This window comes from Thamnophis sirtalis, unplaced genomic scaffold (genome assembly GCF_051295495.1).
Source record: "Thamnophis sirtalis isolate CommonGarterSnake01/CBP01778 unplaced genomic scaffold, rThaSir2_p1.2 scaffold_5, whole genome shotgun sequence".
Lineage (NCBI taxonomy): Eukaryota > Metazoa > Chordata > Lepidosauria > Squamata > Natricidae > Thamnophis > Thamnophis sirtalis.
In genome coordinates this window covers 78,940,930-78,964,192 of record NW_028261385.1, presented here as the reverse complement: position 1 = coordinate 78,964,192, position 23,263 = coordinate 78,940,930, and the positions used below count along the sequence as shown (strand labels likewise).

General features: G+C 36.5%; 1 protein-coding gene across 2 annotated transcripts in view; it reads left to right on the top strand.

Moving 5' to 3' along the window:
- The window catches only part of BNC2 (basonuclin zinc finger protein 2), a 425,219-nt gene extending 402,909 nt beyond the window's left edge, over positions 1 to 22,310 (top strand). For both annotated transcript variants that reach the window (XM_014069299.2, XM_014069305.2), the window contains one exon: positions 21,555 to 22,310. In XM_014069299.2, coding sequence (XP_013924774.2) covers positions 21,555 to 22,215 — 661 coding nt within the window. In that variant the 3' untranslated portion in view covers positions 22,216 to 22,310. The remainder of the gene's footprint in view (positions 1 to 21,554) is intronic.
- Positions 22,311 to 23,263: the final 953 nt, after the last annotated feature.

Here is a 23,263-nt window from a genome sequence, read left to right as displayed (position 1 = left end):
TACATACACACATAAACAAAGAGGAACTCAGACATATTTTTAAAATTAATAAGGACCTTTTCTTCTGCAGGACATTTAGATGATATCACACAACAGTTATGCTACACCAAGTCTGAAATAGTTTAGTTTAAACAGAAGCAGCTGGCTCTAAATAGTTTAGTTCCTTTTTTATTCCAAAAAAGTAAGGTAAATGGAATTTGCCAAAGTGGGTCAGTGGCAGGCTAACACAGCTTTTCTATACTTATGGATTTAAACACACATAAATTTATACATACAGAAAATACGTAACACGTATCCATGCATACATATAAATATAACATTAAAAAAGCAATGCTTCTCAGAGTAAGTTAATTAATACTAGAGCATTATCAGTTGGTGTTCACACACTACCATTATGCCATAGAAGAAAAGGAAACTGCTTTATAATCTGTTGGACCGCAATCAGTTCCTATGTCTTGCTAAGTGAAATTGGTTTAAATTATTTAGTGGTAACTGATAATAAAAAATGTGTTTCTGATCTTCCCTCACCACATTTCAGCTACAGTTTTCTTTTTCACTCACATTATGCTTTTCAGGGAATTCCCACACTTCTTACAGTTTAATCCTAGTTTCTTTTAATTAGCTTTGGCTAGTCTGCATGTTGTTCTATCTTGTAAGGCCAGAGGGAGAGAAAGGAAGGAGATAGACTGAACAGGTGGAGCTGAAGTACGGTCTGCCACCACCCTCCAGCTTTCAACAATGGATGAGCAAAAAAGAAAAAAATCTTTAATTCATTGGGCAGTTATTTGCATGGCGCCCTTGACCCACATCCCAAAACAACAGAATTCTTACAGTGCATAAATTGGACATCCCTCATTATAGGTGATTATCTGAACTGTAGCAAGCTACATTTACAATTGTTTAATGTTTAAAAGTAATAGCAAAATGTTAAAAATGGCCAGGATTCAAAAAAAAAGAAAAGAAACCTATGAAATGGATTCCTGATTAGACTGTTCCAGTGGGAAATAGCTTGCTGTTTTTGGGAAAGTAGTGTATATGTATGTTTTAAAGGGCCAGGAGTTTGCAAAGAATTGTGAAGTGAACATGAAAAATAAGTGTTTGTTTAAAAGTTAATCCTTTCAGTATACTAAGACCCCTCGGGTGAAGTAAAGCCAGTTTTCCTGATCTGTCTTTACTTGGAAATAAATTCCAATAGATTCAGTGAGATGTATTCGTTAGCTATGTAAAGGCATAGTTAACACTATGATGTTTCTTTCTCTGAAGCCAATACAATATTCCAAAATACAAAATTTTATTTTTCTCTCAGTCACAGTACATAGATATAGGCTGTTGCTTCCATTCTAACAGATGGTCTGGATTTCTAAAATTATAGTGATAAGTGAACTTCAGACACGTAAACTATGTTATGCACTAAGAAGTAAAAAATAATGCTATTTTTTAAATAATAAAAGATTTATAAGATTTTCACAACATAAAAAGTGACAATATAAATTTAAAAAATCTAGTCAGTTTAACAAAAAACACTGGTAGCTTTTGCATACATTTAAGAAATAAATTATAAGTACACTTGTTTTTAATGTATTGTTTCACAGCTTTGATGTTAACCATAATTGGGAGGTAACTGGAACAAAAAAGAGAATATGATGAAGGAAAGTTACTTTGGAATTTAGTGGTGATCTTACACTTGATTGCAACATAATGCATTTTGAAAATTCTAACCTAAGAATATATAAATGCATTTGAGATTAAGAATTAATGTTTCATTATTAATTCTTAAATTCAACTTGTTATTGAATCTAAATGGGCCTTGAAGTATTATTTAGCTTTAATGACCTTTTCTATGAGGTAAGATTTGTTTTCTTAACTTTCTGAGAAAATCTTATGACCTGTCTGGTCTTTTAGCAAACAAAGAAAGCTTTGAACATACAGTGTCTTACTTCATTACCAAATAAGTAGAGGAATAATAATTGAAAGGGAGTGAACTTAAATGATCTTAACAGGCGTTAGAAACCAGTTGAAACCATTCTAGCATATTGTAGAAGAAGTGTGACACTTCTAATGTAATTTATACAGAGGAATATCAAATCTTCAGTCTAAGATACTATTTACTGTACTTACTGTACATTAAATCCAACATACTATACTACTACTATTCTGTTACCGGCAATTGCACCTTTTTTCAATGGTGCATAACCATATTTATGAAAATATAATGTAATCTTTCAACAAATAAAGCCTTATAATAAAAAGAGGACAGTTATCACAAAGAATAAGCTTGTGGCCATGCAGAGTTATTTTTTAAATAACATGCATTAAAAATGATAAAAAGAGACTTAAATGTTAAGCACTGATTATTCTTTTTGCACTAAAATCTTATTTATTCTTCAAGGCATACGGCCTCTCCTATTCAGTATGCTTTAACAGCTATGGATCTGAACCTTCAGAATGGCGTTTGATAACTGGCTTTAACTCTAGCCATTCTTGTTTACCCACTTGTCATGCGGATAACATGATTTTCGTTATGACCCCAAGGGCTCCTTAATAGAAACACAGGGCCTCACTTAAATTGGCGTATTCCAAGGAAATCTTGAACTTCAACTTCAGAGAAGCCTTGGATAAGAAAAGGCTAGGCTATATAGTTTGTCAGTGGCCTATTTGAGATTAGGATAGCCATAGACCTTGCAACTGTTTAGAGCTAGATGCCCACGAGGGGCTTCTCAGATATTTAAATGTTGAAGAAACGTTCATCTTTCACATTGATCGTTCTGAAAAGTGCCAATAATTTAATATCCATTTCCTATTGCTATCAGCAATTGGCAGTGCAAGTCTTCCTTGTTACTCACGTCTAGGTCACGACTTCTGTACAGTCAGACAGGTTACTTCACGTTTTCAGTTCCCGGATTCCTGTAAAATAAATACATCTGCACTACCACGGTTAACTGCTTCAAGTTACAAAGGAAGGAACTTGATGCATTGCCTCTCTCTGAGCAAAGGATGCTAATTGTTAACATTTCTCTTTAAATTTTCACAGAACAAAAAGCATGTGTGTTTGTCTGCAAGGTGGGAAAGGTGATTCAGCCCCCTGAATAAATTTAAAAACAAAATAATATTTGCTCAGGGTGACTTATAAATAAATATGAGGCAACTATTGGTGCCAAGTGTGATTCTGCCATTAGGTTGCTAGTTAAATCAGTCCAGATTTAAACTTGTAAACTCCTTGATTTGTATGGAGAAAGACATCTGGATTGGGTTTATTAAAATCTGCTGATGTTTCACGAACTAAATTTGTGTGGATATAGGCCCCTGGGTAGTTAGATCAAGAAAGCGGAAGCATGCGACTTGCTTATCTAGTTACCTGACTTCCAGCCCTGTACAGGTGTGCTTGAATAAATTAACATTAAATACGTCCGACGAGCCACTGCATACATTATCAACAAAGGTGAAGATGTGAACAAATACTACCTACCTCCTGTTATCATCTCTTAAACACCACAGCAGCCATCCCCCCTCCTTTTCCAATCATCCCGCTAGCTTTTGAAACTCAGAAAGTTAACTTTTGAAAACTGCTTTCTGAACAAATCTGTGAGATTTTTGAGGAGCCCATCAATACTTCTGGAAAGGAGGTGCTTGAAAGTAAGGTGGTGGTGACTTTAAAGGCATGTGCAATTAACTGTGACTTAATAGGAGAAAATATAGCACTTGAAGGTGTTAGCTGCTTGCGTAACAAATTAATAAAATAATTTAGAAGTTCCTCTTTTCTTTTTTGAAAACTCTACATCTTCAGGCACACTTTCAGTTGTGCTATAGCTTGAAGCCATTTCACTGGCGAGTCGGGACTGCTCGGCAAGGCGAGGAATTTGTTTCTTGCCTTGCCAAATCAACCCTGCAATCAGGCAGCATCTTCTGTTCATAATATCTTCTTTCTGTGATTAGTTAATTTTCTAACTTCATAAGAAAAGGAATCAGAAATAAATAATGGCTGTCTTTGCATCTTTTTTTTTCTTTCCCCTGCTGCATTCCTCTTCTTCCATGAACAGTTTGATCTGAAAGCAGCTAGGGAATTCTATTTTCTTAAAATTCTTGGCAAAATGGGATAGCATTATCTGAGATCCTCGGTGACTGATAAATGAATTGCAGAATTCTTCATACACTGCTCCAAGTGAATGCCTTTTCTTAACTGGATGAAGGCATATATAGTTCACTATAATCACATAGATTTTCTTCTAAATCTCTCTTAGTGATGTAGCAAGCCATTTGCAAACAGTTTGCAGATATAGTTGAAAAGTATAATATAAAATATAGAAGTCATTGCTAATGTTAGTAGTGGCAGAATTCGAAGCCTTCCTGAAAAACTAGGGTGAAGTGGGACCAAGCTTTTTAAGATGTATAAAATTCAATCTTCTTCTTAGAAAGGGTAAGCAGAGAAATAATGAAGTTGGTTGAACAATGAAGTGGATTGTTCAGTATTTGTTTGCAGTGTTAAAACAATGTCTAAGTTGACAACTAGAAGCTATTTGACTGAAACCAGACATTTTTTAAACAATGCCATCCTGTCATATAAGTTGATATTGCAGGAAATTTAAACTAAATTATAATGTTAATTGCATTTCTCGGAGAGTTGGGGGTGCTTTCCTTGAAACTTAATGAAGACCATGCATACTGATGCAGAAGAAGATAATAGAATAGAATTAGAATAGGAGAATTTTTGTTTCAAAAGGTGAGTTTGGGCTGTAGGGGATTGGAACTAAACATATATTATGTTATAAAGATTAGGATGATCGGCAGAAGTGAGAGATTGATTAAAAGCACTCCTTAAACAAAGCCATAGATGAAGGACATTTTAATCAAAGTCCTATATTCCAAACTCTTCTTTCAGATCAGAATTACTCATTGGATTTTCAGAGGTCCATAATATGACACCACCACCCAAAAAATGGTCTGGAAAAAAAGTCTTCCCTTGATGTTGAGCTCAAAGCCATACCACTCTTACATCTTTTATTTCTGCAAGTCTGTTTCACTCCCCCCCCCCGCCCGCCAATAATAGCTGTTAAGACCTCCTATTAAAAACTTAAAATTTACATAGCATTTTACAGTTTACTGAAGTATCCCATTGCTTTTATTGCTCTATAAATGAGCCGTTATTAGACAATATTACAATTTCAACTAAATATCAATGGCTAGTAAAAATATAAGTCCTAAGCTGGAGGTTTGGGAGGCATATCCCTTTAATGAGATTTGAAAGGAGCTGATCCTTTTCTAGGTTCAGAAATTTTCAGATAGATATTCTAAGATCAGCATTATTGAGAAGATGTTTTCTTGAATAAAGGAGAATTTAGCTGTCTAATGTATATTTTCCCTTAAAAGGTAAACTCTTACATGAACAGAAAAGCTTTACCCCACAAAAACTTTTTATTTGCCCTAAGTAGTATGTTACAAATATATAAACCATAGGCTTAATTTGAAAAAAAAAAAAAAAAAAGCAATTTTTCTCTGTAAAATTGAAATAAGGTCAGGGTGGGATTCACTTGAACAACATTTTCCACTGGTAGCTATTTGTTTTTATAAAGTTTTTCCAATTTTTGTTTTTGTTGACAACTTTGTTTTCCAATTTTCATATCAAAAATGAATTTCAAATTATGAAATCATGATAGATTCCAAAAGTGTTGACTTGTAGGTTATGAAGTTCCTTTACTTTTTTTTGAAATCCTTGCCAGAATACTTCTTTCTTTTTTATTCATTGTTTCATCTCAATCATTTTGTCCCATAATTAAACTTGACATCAAAAAACATACTTAAAAAAAGATAGTCAAGTTGTATGTCTGTACATCTCAAGGACTGTTTTTATACAGGTTTCTGCCTGCAGTCCTTGAAATGTCTTTTTAAAGATTGCGCACTAGAAGAATCACATGATTAGTTGCACAGACATTTTAGAAGTTGGTGAGAATCCATGCGCACCGTGAGTTTCAAGATTTCTTAATAAAGGGTGTCCATCAGTGAATTCGGAAAGGAGTAGCTCTGCTGGAGAAACCTCAGAAGTTTGATAACCATATATAGAAAGAGCACTTATTCGACAGGCTTTTTAGCCTATACAGTCACAAAGGGGGCACAGCAGGGTCACTTGGCTCACTAGTAATTGTGTTTTACAGACTTCTAAAGCAATTGGCTCAGTCAGTCCCAATTCAATAAAAGTGGAAAGCGAGAGCACTTTTGTTCTTTTCCTTCTCCTTTTTTTTTTTACTCGAAATTATTTCATTCAGCAGTCTGTCTTTTTTATTACCAGGACTTGACATTAGCACTCCAAGCTATATTAGCATCCATTTCAGCAGTTCAGTAATGGTATTAAAAAAACACTTAACTTCAACGGTGAATGGTTGTATGACAGTGCCATAAAAATCCACATTAAAAAAAAATCTTATGTATTTGTCTCTGAAATTTTTTTCCTACTTGTTTAACCACTTCAAAACTGTGTTGTCATTTATAAAGACTTTCCCTCTAAAGAAACCTGCTTGAATATTGTGAATTTTATGCCCCTGTTCCCCCCAAAGTCAGAAACCATTTAAAAAGTAAAACATGGGGACTGAAATATAAGTTGCGTAGGTGTTAAAGAAGAATAGGATGGCATTTATTTTGTCTCTTCTAAAGCATACACACACAAAATGCCTATTGAGTTCCAAAAGTAATTAAAAGAGAGGAAAACTGTAATGGCATGTAACAGAAACCAGGGGGGGAAATAATCATCTCCAAATATCTTGCATATTTGGGAGATTTTTGAACCTGGCATTCTCTTTTTATTTCTACCTGGAAGGAGACCTTAAGCATCTTGGCAGTCTTGACGCTTATAAATGACAAGATCAGGTTCTAAATTTTGATTAAACATTCTGTAATTAATCAATAGTAGATATGAAGCAGTTGTTGGGGTCCAGAGCTGTAAAAAGCTTGAGACATAAAACATTACAAAGTAATTAGAGTATGCTTCTTCACAAGAGAAAGGATTGCCTTCAATAAAGAGGTAAATGATAGCACCGTGTTTATTGTGGACGTAGGCAGCCAGTGCAATATGATAAACTGCAGGAGATACACATATCAGTAATCATCTGCATTATTAGTGTCATTAATCATAATTCTAAAAATATGACAGCAGCTGCCAACTTTTGACCAATTTTCGTTGTGCCTGTTGGCCATTATAACTTCACTAACAGACTGCAGAGCCCGTGTGTGTGGCAGTTTTGCATTGAGAATGGAAGGTTAATTATATTTCAACTGCTGATTCCTTCTCTCCTTGGAAAAGCCTTTGCACTTTGACAATCCCAAAAGCTCACTGCTGTTAAACCAGTGAAACTACTTTATTGAAATTTTCTTTGTTGGTCAGGAATGAGTAGATGTGATATAAGCATCAGTCTGGGACAGTTGCTTACAGTTCGTGCTTCAGAGTAGCCTCAGAACGAAAACTCAATTTTTATTTCCTCTTTACTTGGCCTCTGAGGCATAGGGTTTTTTAAAAACAAAACAAAGCAAAATTTCTCCAAATGTAATATCCAATAACAAGAGATGTATGGAGCAATCCCATCAAACGTTGGAAACCAAAACTGGCATAGATATATCTCTGCTGATAATCAATTACTAAAGCTTAGGTAGGCAATCGCTAAAATATTTTTTAAAATCATAAGGGAATATAGTAGATCAGAAATTAAACCAGTATGCAACTGGCAGTGCTTTAGAAATATTACCACAATATTCAAATTTAAATACTTGCAAAAATAGTTTAGCATCTAAATAAATTATGATATTTAATTTTTGAAATTAGTTGTCAGATTTTGTTTCTTCATGGCCACAATACAGTTAATTGTTAAAATATCACTTCAAGTCAAGAACTTTTTACTTTTAATATCATCCCTGTAATTTGAAAAGTAGTCTACATAATTCATTCAAATTACTTTCTAACTAGGAAATACATTGTTAAATTATTACCAATAAAATAACCTTAATTCAAGATAGATAAAAACTTTCTCAAAGTTCATCATCCCTTAATTCATTCATGAACTGAACCTCCAGAATAAATGCAGTTCTAATGTTCAAATAAACTCAATGCTTTTCATCAGCCATTTTGTGTGTCTGGCTGTGAGTCAAGATGCATACACAACGTGTGAATAATTTTTTTGATTCACAGTGCATTCCAGAAATGGAAGACATTGTAATAATCTCTTTGGAAAAGCTGTATGTGAGCACTTCTGCACAATTTGTGAAACTACTCCAGCTGGTTAAGGTGAAATATATGTCATTTCTTTATCAACATGCTGTGCAATTCCTTAAACCAGGTTGGTAATTCTTGTGGTACAATGATGTATGTAGGCAGCATAACTGCCTTTTGAATAGCACAAACTAATATTTCAAACCAGAAAACAACAAATTTATTTCATAGGAGCTATATTACAAAAGTATGTAGGTAACACATTAATGTCTATAGTGTCATATAGTTTTAGTGCCAACAGACTTGAGAAGTCAAATACTATGATGGAGATGTCAGGAAATGTGTGACCTATCTATTCTTTTATCTAATGGAGCTTGAGTTCAGAAATTCCTAAATATTGTGAGAAAATTCTTAGGAGGATAAATTGGCATGAACTTTGGATCAAGTATTTTTCTCTAAAAACCACTGAGTTCAAATGATCTTCCATGCAGTAAATCTCAGGAATTGGTATTCATTAAAAAAAAAAAAAGAATTTGGCCTTTCATGGGTGGCATGCAGAAGATCCATAAAAGCCACTGAAGCCACTCTCTTCAGGTATGTATGAATCCCTTGTGTGCAAATAGCTTGCAAACATTCTGGAGACAGGGAAAGAATTGATAATCTCAAACAATTAATTAGGACTGCTAATTATAATTAAGTTAGCCTGCTGCCAACTGTATATAAAGCTGTGATCCAAACATAGTGCATATTCTACACAGTTCCTTAGCTTATTTTAGCAAAGCCTGGTCACTTTTTTCCTTTACATGATACTGACTAATTTTGGATGTTATAAACTTTCAGTCTCCCCACCACCACTGCTTTCTTCCTTTATAATAAGATGGTTTGCATCAAGCCAGCTTGTAAAGTGTGAGCTTGTAGTGCAACAGCTCCACATTTGGGAGTAGCTCTGGCAACTGGTCCCGTGGTAATGCTTTCTGTTTGTAATGTCTTTTGATCTTAACGAATAACAATAGTAATATATTAAGATTATGTCTTGACCTTGAGCACATGCAGCTGTTGAAAAATGTAATTCTGTTCACACCAGCAGAGTCATTTCATTTAACACCTCAACAGGTATGTACTGAATTTCCAAGCCTTGCTAGAGTGGAGAACTCTTGCATCTTGATTTTTCAAGAAGCTGTGCAGACAAAAAAGACCCAGACAAGAGAAAATACCCTGGTAAATTCACAAAAAACAAAACACCATTTGCCCCAGGGGAATGCGCACAGTCGGCACAGATGTCATATTGATATTAATGCTTGGGAGCGTTCTGAGAGATAAAAATGGCTTCCCTTTTGCTCCAGCCTGGCATTTTGTATGCAAACAGCTCAGCCACTTTGGCAGTTATACCCAATAATTCTCCCTAACGTTTCCCGACTTACAACATTTATAATGTTGCAAAGTGGAGTAAACAAACCATCTGTTTGGCTTGACCATATATGTCACACTCTCTTATTAGCATATTACGATTCATTTAGTAAACAAATTTGGTGATTTTGCTCATGTCAAAGTCAGAGGGAGCTCAGAAGATGATTAACATTCCTGGGACAGGCACGCTAATACATCGCTTCCTCCTCAACAGCTAAGTGGCTCCTCGGGAGAATTGCTCCTTGTTGACAAGAAGAGACTGTCAATTTTGTTTGCCTGCCACATTATGGGCCATAAGGGGATGGGGGAATCCGGAGAGTGAGAAGCAGCAGAGGCAGCGGCATCCTTTACTGCAGAGTGAGAAAGACGCCTAATTCTGATAAATGGCCCACCCCAACACATCTTACCTGTTATTACAACAGACGTGCCATATCTGTGCAGTAAATTAGCTAAACCCCTAAAGAGTTTGGTGAGAGCTTATCTCCAAGTGAATAATTTGAGCAGAGAGGGAGCTGCCTTCGTGACCGGTGTGAATGATTGGTTTCATATTGAAAGGGGTTGGTAATGACTTAAGTTCCACATCTTGAATTTGCAAGAATTTTGCTTGTTCTTCATTTCCTGCATTTAATAAGCGCTTCTTTACTTCTTCTTTTTTAATAGGTGCTGAACTGTTTTTTACCTTTTGGATTTTCTCCCTATAAAAGGTTAATATTTTCTCAGATTCTATGCCATTTGTAAAAGCTTTAGTGACCAATGTTGTTCATGGTGCTGGGGGTTGAACTGTAATTTCATTAAGGGGCACAATATTTTACCAGCAAATGCTGCTTGAAATAGTTGTAATGAAAATCCTTCCTATTAAGCATCATCAGTTATGGAAACATCTGATGTTAAACCCTGCAGGAAAGAAGAGGATGCACATATTTTTTGTGAGATACATTTGGATAGCATTTTTTTTTTCAGGGTTGAAAAGACAGGACTAAATAGAGAATTCATGAAAACCAAGATAAGAAATAGTTTTGTTATTTCTGAATCTGAGACTCAATTATGAATGAGTCTCTATTCATAATTAGCCCAACTCTTATTATTGTATTATCATTATGATTTTAAACAATACAGGGAAAACAGGATATATATGGCACGCAGAAAAGAATTGAAGTCACATACCATGTTACTCTGCACAAAGGCTACTTGGTCTTATACTACTGTGCCCAAAAAGTAAAAAGCAATCAGTTAAATATAAAGCATGAAGGTTTCCCACTTTTTCAAGCAAAAGAAACCCCTTGTTTTATTAACATTTCACAGAATAGCTTTAAAACATAGTTAGAATCTGTATTTTTGTTGCTGATCTTTAGCAGGAATTTATAAACTATTTACCATGAATAGTGAACTGCAACATGAATATTCCCTCTAGCTAACCTATTTGAATTTTAGGCCAAAGTAAACATGCAAGGATAAACAAAGCAAAGACCAAACTACTCCAATTTATATAGCTTTAGCGTAAATGTCTTTTAGCCACCCTCTTTTGCGAAAAATGCAGGGAAATGAGCAGTTGATGATGTATGTTACATACCTAAAGGCAACCAAATTTCATTTAGGCAATCTTTAACTCTGGAGGACACATATCTACAGCATTAGGTGAAGAAGCAGAACATTTAAATTTCTCCCCCCCCCCCTCCCTCGAGAATCAGAAAAGCGTCAGATGCTGAAATGATTTCCCTTTTTTGTCTTGTGATGATTTGTTACAGTATGATTGGCCCTGCTGTTTTTTCCTTCTTTCTTCTTTAAAGCCTGTGTATATCTTGCATGAATCAAGAAAGCTTCAAGTAACAAGAAGAGTGACTGATTTGAGAATGTCAGTGGATCTAGCTGTGCAGTTTTCCAGAGTGAAATGACTATGATCTGTGTTTGGCTACAGATGCCACCTTCAGAGAACATCATAAGCTTAAGAAAAGTATCCCCCAGGTTCCATTAATACTTGCAAAACTTCTGTTAATACTTGCAATACTTCCATTAATACTTGCAAAAGCCTCCAGGAATGCATTCCTCCCCCTCTCCTGCCCCCAAGACCACCCCAGGTAGGCCAAAAATTCAGGCCCTTCCATTGAATACCTACCTTTCTTTCTCCCAACCAAGAGTTCTTCCTAGATTTAAAAGCACTGGGCTGGCTGACAAAAAGGCAAACAGTGAATGATTGGAAGAACTTCTAATTCTGTTTTGAGTTATATTTTTATTAACTTTGCAGCAACTTTTTTATGTATCAGGGCTGTAGTGTTTTCAGAAATTAGGTTATATATCTGCAAAGTAATAACTAAATAGAAGGATTTAAACCACTTGCATGTGAGAAAATGATTGGGCAAAATGTGCACAAACCCATGAGGCATAGAAAAATTAACACTGCCTTAAAAAAATAACAATGGATGGACTTAAGATTGGGAAAATTAGAAGTGAAGCAAAGCCAAAACTGCCAGATTCAGGATTTCAAATTAATGTCTCAAAGTATACATTAGGGTATGAGGAATTAATTTGAGAATGTCAGAATCCATATGTTAGAGTCAGATATTTTGGACATTTGCTGCAAAATACTTTTAGGAAATTAGAGAAATGAGTAGGTTATGTTAATACAGTAGCTTGATAAATATTAGCTATTGTATTACTGCTTTTAATTGCTATTGTCTCATTTGAGGAGCCTTTGAAGCTGTTAGTTTTGTTATATATGTTATGTTTTGTGAGACTTAGATTTATGCAATAAGGATCTGTGTTGTGCTGGTTTAAGTCTTTTTTGACCCTGATACTCTGCAAGATTTCTTGATTTTGTAGAAGAAGGGTAGGTCACCTCTAGTCTGCATTCTCAATGTTGTCCCTGGAGCTCCAAGATAGTTCTGCCAAAATTTAGCAGCAAATCATTGAATAGGAGCAGTGAAATCTCATTTCCCCCCCACACACCATAAAGCAGCCAAGATTTCTGTAAAACAATAAATAAATAATTTAAAAAATCAGTGTGGTTAACTCTCCTATAAGCATATCACAGTTGTTTGTGTGGGGGGACCACAACTTCAAAATTGAACTGAGGGAGCGTTGAAAGACTTGGTCCCATGGGAAAAACTGGAAGGGTGGGGAGAGAAGTGGGGATGTCTTCTTTCGAAGAATGGTATATTTTAAAACTAAAATAAAAAATTGTGACAGCCTTGATCTATAAAGAGAAATAAAACTGAAAACAAAGTGTCCCCAGTTATTTAAAAAAAGTTGCTTTCCCCTGTTTTTCTTCAACAAAAAGTGGCACAACTTCATTGGACGTGGAAATTGGCTATTAATTCAGTTGGGGCTACAACACAAGACATACAAAGTGTGTGGTAAATGAAGGAAAGAGGACACTACAAATCAGATGTGGCTCCCACCTCCAGGGATTGAAGTCTGAAAGATTAAGATGCTCTGAATTTAGCCCAGAACCATAGAGGTGCAATTTAAATTATTTTTAAGCTGCTTCTTTATTGAACTCCAAAGCTATGGCTAAATTTGAGAAGAAGAAAAATCAATCCACACAAAATAGAAATATAAGCTAAATCATTTTTAGTCAAATTCATTCAATAGATATGTAATTACGTATCGGAATCAATAACCATTATAGAGGAAGTATATAAAAAATGCAAGGGCCAGAAATAAATGTTCTTTAAAAGGTAGAAAGTACCTAAACTTCATGATATGTTTATGTTAATATTTTTAAGTATTTGTATGATTTATTAATGTCTTAGATTTAGATTCTGCCTCACCTTCAGAAACTCAAGCTGGCTTACAATGCTTTAGTTCTTTCAGGCTTCCCCTTAAAGCAGCAGGCCTGAGGGGGCCCATAGGGCCACAATCACCCCATGATCTTCCATGGCCTTGGTTAAAATTGAACCTCAGTCCTCCTGGTTCTAGTATAACTTCCTACTGTATTTTAAAATAATGAACTGAAGAAATGTTGACAGCGCCTTATTCAAAGATTTTTTTAGTGTAGTTATACTGTAATTTTAATATATTCTGATATCATTTCTAAAAATGAAGTTTTTGTTCTAAAGAAATATTTTATCAGTACTACTATAATATTTCTCACCACACGAATACTTTGCCTTGCACGTTAATGAAGTGATGTATTGTAGGAAGATCTTCAAGAAATTTAGTTATAAGGACCAGTTAATTTACAATTGCAAAGACCTCTCCTTTAAATTTATCAAGCTTTCTATGGAATCAGTTCCAAGTCTAAAAAGCCCCCCCCCAGAAGATGTATGATCCCTTTCCTGCTTTCTGTCATTGTTTCTACATTCCATTCATCTGCTTTGTCTAAGCAAATGAACCTAGAAGGAGAACCACTACTTAGAAGGAGAAATCTTTCTCCTTGCTCTGTCTTGTCACTGATTTATGTATATGAACCAGCAGCAACATAAAAAAAATAATATGGATCCAGGTCAGAGGGCCTGAAGGCCAACAATAACTCCATTCTGGTAAGATCCTGCCTAGATTTTACCCATGCTATGAAAAGCAATGTGAGAATTTGAACATACCTGTGAAGTCTTGTTGAAATTTTCATCTTTTTCAGTCTCCCTAGAGTAATTTCAAAAATGTAAGCTATTTGCCTTTAACTCTTAATCAACAATCATCTGTGACTGTAATATTACTGACCGATATGGAAAATATAAACTATAAAATATAGCGAAACAACATTGTCTTAGTTCCAGGTAAACAAAAGCTTAAGCTAAGCGGAAGAGAGGGAACTCCAGCCCAGAAAATCCAGTTGCCAATAGTCTACGACAGAGTTGGGAAACACCAATGTTTTCCTACAGCTGGGGGTTCCAAGTATTACACCCACAGCAAACAGAACTCCAAGGAGGGTAGGTTCCTCAAAGAATAGTTTATTGGATATATCATATTGGCACAAGCTGGTGAAAACCGACTCTAAATGTTCCCGTGGTTTTCACCTAATTAAAAATAAAAAAATTCCCCCTTTCCCCAAACAATCAGTCACATGGTCCAATCAGGGTGCAACCCAGTTTGATAACATCACTCCTCCTTTCTTCAGCCACCTGTAGGAATGTCCTTGGTTCACAGGGCAAACTATTTTGTTTTGGCAAACTACAAAATCCCAGCTATCACTATTCTCTCCCTCCCTAATTCTCATCTCCAATGTGGCAACCCCTGGAGCCTCAAAGTGGCCTCAGTTAGGTCAGCTGCAGAGTTGATGCTAGATTCTTTTTGTTGGAAAGCATTACATCATGCATGGGAAACCTTCGTGTTTCTGAGTTATAGTTACTAGCACCCTAGCCAGCATAGTTAAGGTTCTGGAAGGTATAATTCTGCAATATTTGAAGAGCTATAGTTCCTTAACTTGCATTTAGGCAAGGCAGCTGTATCTGAGCTATAGAAATCTGGTCAACCACTTTATTAGAATAAAACAAAGTGGTTCAGCATATCTATCACAGTCCATATCTAGTAGTACTGCCTAATTTAGGTCACCTTTAATAAACATTTCTTGCTTTACTCCATGTACTGTAGCAGCAGGAGTTAAGAGATTATAGTGGTGAGCCCGTACTTTGGTGTTAGTAATATTAGTGTCGGAGGCTTAAGTAAATATCTTGTTATAATTGGGGATTTTTTTTAGCTATTGGCCACACTTTGTCTACGAGCTGTGTACTGCACTTTAAAAAAATAATGGATGTAACTTGGATAGAAACAAGATTTTAAGAAACCAACACTCTCTTTCATGTATCTAATAATTTTCTCTTTCTAAATTCAACAAAGGAAAACAATTCAAGAGTGAGTAACAATTTTTGAAATTTTTTGGATGCTGCAGCCATTCCTTTCTTTAACAGCTGCATTGTCAGAATGGCTCTTCTTCTTCTTCTATTGTGGAAAAAACAAGGGCTGGCCATGAATCATAAAAATTGGGGGAAATTCATGATCAAAACTGCCAGAGGAGAAAGGAAAGATTTAGAATTGCCACCAGAATTTAAACCACAGTGACTTTTAAAACAAATTTAGGGATTCTGAGTCTAAGGGAAGCCCTCAAAATTTTCGTTAAGACTAGTGATATTTTTCACTTGTTAATTTTTGCCTGAAGACATCTTTACAAGCTTCTCTTTAATGAAATACTTGAAGTAAGGAATTAAGTAAGCTAAAAGCTCCAAGAACAACCATGTGCTTTAGAAAAGCTTAGAAATAAGCAGTGATTACTCTTAGGACTAAATAGGAGATAAAACATGTATCTATTAAGTAAGTCAGTAATTGGGGGAGATAAGTTAGAATGGTTGATCGTGCTGGGCTTCTACATAGAAATGTCATATGCAAAGTATGATAGATCAAGGAGTGTATTCAATGACAAAATGCAATTCCTGTGTTTAAATTTTGGAGATGTGAGAAATTCCTAACATACTCCAGTTTACCAGACCTTCAGTGGATCAAAACAGTAGAGAAAGTCTCAATCATCCAGGTTAAGGTTGTCCCAAAGGTGCTTTTTCCAAAGGATGGCTGAACTTTCTTGTTGTTTTTTTTCCTTGAAAAATGTTTTACTTCTCATCCAAGAAGCTTCTTCAGTTTTAACTCAGAATGTCAGAATTGAAGAAGCTGCTTGGATGAGAAGCACAACGTTTTCAAAGGGGGAAAAAACCCAAGATTGGCAAAAACCAGTTGCCTTTTGGAAAAAGCACCACTGGGACAGTAGAGAAAATAACAGAAAACAAGAAAGGCTTATAAGGGACATTCTGGGTTCAAGAGTTTCAGGACTTGATCTTGCCTGTTGCTTAGAAGTGAATGAATCGCCCACATTACAACAACAACTTATTATTACAGTCTTAGACCAGCGACCAGAACAAATAAAAGCACTCAGTATATATACACTTAAAACTTCTAGTGTAAAATAATAAGTAACAACTAAAATCTATAATAAAATCCAGTGTCAATTATACATGGTCTGACTATAAGATAGTTGACCACATGTGAAATCCATTTCAACATATAGAATATCTATCTGGCATACAGCTAAATTGTATCATATATTTTAGGTGCCTTACAGAGCAATCCAAATATAGTCATGCTTAAAATCAATGGCACTCAAGATGGTCCCCAGAAGATTAAAGCCCATAAGCCTACTTCAAATCTGGATACAGCGTACTGTTCAGTGTCCTGCCACTTTCACAGCAAGTTTGAACTCCACAGTTTTGCTATTAAACGGAGCATGTAAAAAGAAGAAGAAAACCCCTATCAAATTAAATCCAAGGTGTTTTCTTCCCAATAATCCAAGGTCATTTAGATTTAAATATGAACTGAAGGATGATTTTTCAATATGAGAAATATACATGAAGGAACTAATGGAACAGAAGCAATCCTTGTGAACTGTGGTTGCACAATGGAAATCGACTGCTATGAATGAACTCATGAGCCAAAGTTATGAGCAGCAGAGCTAATGCCCCTGCAAATGAGTTCATCTGATTATTGCATTACACCTGGATCAGTTGATGAAGCAAGTTTTTTTAAAGCTAGGAATGACACCTAATTGAATAAAACTCAGTGTAATTATATTAGGAGAAGCCAATGCTACTCCTGACAGCGGAAAAAGGACCTTGCCAGAAAGTGCCAGAAGTTGCCCGCACATTTCTGCACATTGTTTGCCTGACAGATATTAAGGGCTGGTACATAGTTTAATCAGATTACTGATAGTCAGTGCTGTAAATGATAAGTCAATGGCCATGGCATCACTTTCTATTGATAGCCGAAGCCAGCTGCAAATTTAAACTAACCATCATCAAGGAAAATAAGCAGCCACTTCTTCTTGGATGGAGATTTTTTGTGTATGTGTTTGTGTCCCCAATGAGGCAACATTAATACACATTTGTGTCTTGTATTCAGTAATTCTTGGTGTTATTCTCACATAGCTCCCATTGTTTGTTTTTGCCTGTAGCCAATGAAGGAAACTAAATAATAGACAACCTAGCTGCATTTACAGACAAAGGCACCTTGTCTGCTATATTTTAGCAGGAAAAAACATAATCTAGGCTGAGTTTAATGTTTAACATTTCATGCAGTGGTGGGATTCAAATAATTTAACAACCGGTTCTGTGCCCTAAAAACCAGTTATGTGAGCGAGGCTCAGTGGTCATGTGATTAGGTGGATGTGGCCAACTCAACATCACTCATGTCGATGGGCGCTTCGCCTTAGCTGTTGCAATGTAAGAAGGGTTAATCAGAGAGGCAGTTTCTGTAAGCAGGGCAATAAAGATTAGGCTAGAAACAACACCAAAATGTTTCCTTCCTGCCTTCCTTACAGGATTAGCCCTGTAAAGTGGAAAAAAATAAAATGAGATTTCTTCCAACAACTGCTTCTCCCAACCACTTCTCCCAAATCCTACCACTGGTTTCATGTATTCTACAGCAGAGCTCATGTCCTGCAGTGAGTTACAAATGTGATTGTGGGAAATCTAAATTCAGTTCATCACTTAGCTCTCGAGACCCTTTGGCAAATCCCCCAATCTCAGTGTAAACCTGGCATTAATGGGATTGCTAAAGCACAGTTCAGAGGATCTGTGTATAACTTTTATATGGCTTTTTAAGTTTTGTGTGTGTTGTTGTTTTGTTTATTTGCTTATGATTTATTCAGTGTACCTGTGAAGCTAAAATATTGTCTTGCATGTCTCTAGAGACAATACAGGTTACAAACATAACAACTAAGAAGGTAGTTGTGTGTCGTAGTTGTCAATGTGCAACAAATTGATTTTATTCGGGGGGGGGAGTATGTTGCCATGGCAAGAAACTATGCATTGTGGTTTGTACATGGAGAAACCACTCCACCTCTGTTTGCATGATGCTATCAGAGGAGCAAACACATTTCATAAATATAACATGGTGCTGTGCTGCTGAACACATGCTATAATTGGCAATACAGTCCATATTCAGATGTTCACAGCAAAATGCTTCCTATGTTTACTTAGAGATGTTTCCTTTGAGTTCTTTATCATGTGACAAATGGGCAAGAAATCCCTTTGCTGAAAAGGCTGTGAGGCTGTCCCTCTCTTGATCATTTATGTATGTGAACCCTGCATGAATCTGTTCAGAAGAAAAATGTGGGCAACGCATATTTGCTTCCCCCCCCCCTCTGATTTGATTTATGGCTTTAGATTGTGTCCAGCAACCATCAGGACAACAGTGTAAGTGAGATGATGGGTGACAGAAAATGATCTCACAGCCAAAGCATTTTTCGCCTGTATTTTATTGTTTAAAGATTTTCTTTTCATTTTTTTTAAAGCCAGATGTGACTGGATTGGAATGTGAATTTGTTCTCTTTCTTTTTCTCTCTGTCTCTTTCTTTCTATCTCCCTCCCACCTTCCCTTTTTCTCTCTCTGTCTCTGCCTTCCTCCTCCTTTTGCGATCTCGATTTAGCAAAAGATTAGAAAGCTGAACTTATCACAAGGTAAGCTCAGCCTTCATAAGTGCAGCTTTGGGGATAGTGTAACTCCCTTCTTTAATTAAATCAGTGCTGCAGTACTTGATGTGAAATGATACTTTCACTCTTGTGGATAAAGTTGCCTTCCTCCTATCCACCACCTACCACCCTATTCCTTGGATGTATCTCTCAGTAGCTTTTTCTCTTATTTGGGATCCAAAATTACCTATCCTTCGTTTCCAATCCATCTTAACTGTCTTCTTCCTAAGAAGCCTAGATTGTTAGCTTACTCTGTGACATTTAATGAATTAAATCAATCCTGACAATATATAAAATCCCTCTCCAAAGAAATGGGCGGTTCAAAAATGTGAAAAAATAAAATAAATGAAATATAATGCATCCTCTATTTATTTGTCTATGAAAAATAACTTTCATTTTATGGCACAAGTGGGTACATTTTGGGATGGCTAGTTGAGAGATACACAACGAGTGGATATATTATTTGACAGCCAATGTGCAAATTACATAAAGAAATCTACCTTGTTTCCCTGAAAATAAGACCTTCCCGGATATTTTAGCGCATGCGCTAAAATAAGCCTTCCCCCAAAATAAGCCCTCCCCAAAAATATTGCAACACAGCACAGCCATGAGGTGACCACACTTACAGCTCCTGCACCTCAAAAATAATAAGACCTCCCCTAAAATAAGGCCAAGTGCTTATTTTGGGGGTCAAAAGAAAATAAGACCCTGTCTTATTTTTGGGGAAACACGGTAATGGCAGGATCCAATCTGCCTAGTCAGTCACTAGGACCAGAAATTTAGGTTCTCAAAAAGCATGACTTTGAAAGTTTGGAAGACTAAGTGTCTAGTCCCGGTGACCAACCCAGATGGGATTCTGCAACATTATCCTGGGACATGTATATTAGTCTTCATTCGTGAGGAATCCAATTCTCTGATCTTTGGTTATTGATACTAGTCACCTCGATCCTGCAAGGGACAGCCATGTGCAGAAGCAGTTGGTAGCTGCCCAGCCCAAACCTGCCTCAATTTTCCAATGCCCATCTGAACATCAAGCAAACATCAAATTCTGCGTGATCTGCATTTGAATTACTGTAGATGAAAGGATAAAGACATGCATTTCCATCTACAGTACATTGTAATGTGATTGGAAATGCATATTGCTAACCACTATCAGACTGGAAAGCATTCTTGTGCGTAGCTGGATTGGAAACTGGATTTTTTTAAAAAAAAAAGTTTGTTATTAACATCTTTTCTATGAGTCAGTTGTACACCTGATCTTTGTAAATGTGCAGCTGATTCATATATGCCCTCTGCTTTAGTTCTATCAACTTTGCAGGCCAAAGTTGGAGGATTTATCCTGGCTGCCCCATCAAAGTTTAGGAATTTACTTTGTAGTACACAATTACTGCTTATGGGACTGTGCATGTTGGTTCAGTTTACTGGGTGACCTCATACTCTGGAAGCCCCAGATTGTAAGATACTAAGTGCCTTGCTCCCTTTCCAAATGTTTTCTGATGAAATAGAGTTGGGTTTAGAAAAAGGCATGGGTTTACCAGCATTGTACAAATTGTATGGTGTGACTTGGCATGCAATGTCAAGTGCAGGCCGACTGCTAGAATTTGGACTAAAGACAATGACAGATAACCCAAGATATGCATAATGTTAAGAAGAGAACTTGCACAAGTCAAAGTTTCAGGTTTCAGGAGGATATTTTGGCACCTTTTAATATGTCTTTCTAACAAAATATACTGAGAACTGAAGACTAGTTGAATGCAGAGGAGTGTTCCAGCAGGCACTACTGTGCAATTAAAATTGTTCTGCGCATGCGCAGAACTAGAAAACAAGATGGCGGCATCTATGGCGCTGCCCAGAGAACCAGTTTGGGGGCGTCAACTGTAGGAACAAGTCCCCCCTCATGACTCAGCAACTTTTTAGTAACTTAGAAAGCCACACATAGATTGCTACCTTATAAAATAGCCTCTTTTCTTTCCCTACAATTTTAAAAAATTGTTTCACTCAGTTTTAACGAATCCTGTTCATAAATACTATGTTCCCCTCCCTCTCTTCTTGGTAAGAGGATAAATCAGTTTAAGATTCTTTTCTAATTACCCTTTGTTCTGAGTTGGTTCCTATGGTTACATGTATCAATAGGAACCAGTGGAGCCAACACTGTGATTTGATAAAGAAATTCCATCGAATATGCTCTCCATTAGTTCATATAACATCGTGTTCTTGAAAAGAAAAGTAGTAATCAATCACACTGCCAATTAGCCTCATACATAGTATGATAACCATACCAAAAAAGGGGGGAGGGGGGAAGAAATTGAATTCATATGGATTTGCAGCATCTTGCCTTGCATTTACAGGAATGGTGTCCGAACCATCATGCTTGCATTTCAAAAAAAAAAAAAGGAGCAACAGTTGTGTTATTGCATGAACATTGTCTGTTATGGTTTTTATACTGTTGCTAAAGTTTGCACTATAATCCATATTGCATGTTTCCTTTCCCTCTTTGCTTTCTCTTTTCGCAGACACAGTGCTAATATAAATCTGCACCGTAAACTATTGACCAAAGAACTGGATGACATGGGACTGGATTCCTCTCAGCCCTCCCTTAGCAAGGACCTCCGTGATGAATTCTTGATGAAGATCTATGGTGCTCCACCCCATTTGGGTTTTGATCTGCGGGAAGACACCTCCTCCCCAGCAGGTACCGAGGACTCCCACTTGAATGGATATGGACGGGGCATGTCAGAAGAATACATGGTATTAGACCTGAGCACCACCTCCAGCATCCAGTCCAGCAGTAGCATCCATTCTTCCAGAGAATCAGATGCAGGAAGCGACGAGGGCATCCTTTTGGATGACATGGATGGGGTCAGCGACAGCGAGGAATCATCACACAAAACTGATGCTGCAGCCTTAGGGGTCAGCTTGAGTGCTGAAGTCCCGGGATCTCTCATGTTTAACAGCGTTTCCATGAATAATGGGGGTATCATGTGCAACATTTGTCACAAAATGTACAGCAACAAGGGGACTCTCAGGGTGCATTACAAGACAGTACACTTACGTGAAATGCACAGGTGTAAAATCCCTGGATGCAACATGATGTTTTCCTCGGTCCGCAGCCGAAATCGGCACAGTCAGAACCCGAATCTGCATAAAAACATTCCCTTCACCTCACTAGATTAATCCTGAGATGGACACTGTCAGTGCCAGCTCAAAAAGTAAGACCTTATACTTCTTCAAATTGCCATTTACAGACTCTTCTATAAATATATATAAATATAAATATATAAATATATATCTTTTTTTCTTTTTTAAACAAAACAGAAAAAGACCGGGTGCTTTCCTTCTCCCCCCCCCCCGCCCCCCTCCTTCCCCCCCCCTAATTTTTGTTCCTTGGTTTTGTTATGTTTTTTTTAACAGAAAAAAAAATTATGTGGGTTGGGATAGTATCTTTAACCTGGGATAACATTTCCACTGCTTAAAAAGAAAAAAATAACAAATGAACTTACCTTTTAAAACTCGCTTTTGTTATAAAATTTGTGGTCATCTCCAAAGAGACTGTTTCTTCCATCAATGACTGTGGCCTGCAAGCTTAGAAGCGGAAAGGAAAAGAAAAGAAAAACCCCTAAAAACAAAGCACTGCAAAGATATTAAAATGAGAGAGAGAGAGAGAGAGAGAGAAAGAGAGAGAAATGACAACTTCAATTGTTTTTGTGTATTTTAAAACTTTGAGAGGTTAGTCAACTACGCATGGCTGTTAACTCTTGTATATATTGAGCCTCAAAAGGCCCATGATGTAAAACAATTGTATTGATTGATGGTGGTTTAACCTTTTCTTTGTTTGTTTGTTTGTTTGGGTTTTGTTTGTTTTTGTTTTACATTTACATTTACATCCAGCTGTGAGATATGTGGGGGGTTGGGTGGGAATAGTTTGCTGGCTAGCTCAATTCATTTATATTAGCTTCAGTGCACATTTTTTTAAAGAAAAGAAGAAAACACACAAGTTCAATTTTTAACTACCTGCTAGAAATGCATAAGGGGAGGTGCTGGCATGCTTTAGAGCACCTGATTGGATACAGGTTTTCCTTGTTTTGTTTTTATTTTGGTCTTGTTACGATTACATAAATCCAGTCATGCACTTTTTTCTTACACGATGTGGGGATGTGTAATAATATCCATACCCTTTTTTCCCTTAAAAGTATTGCCATACTATCAGTGTCTTATTAAGAAA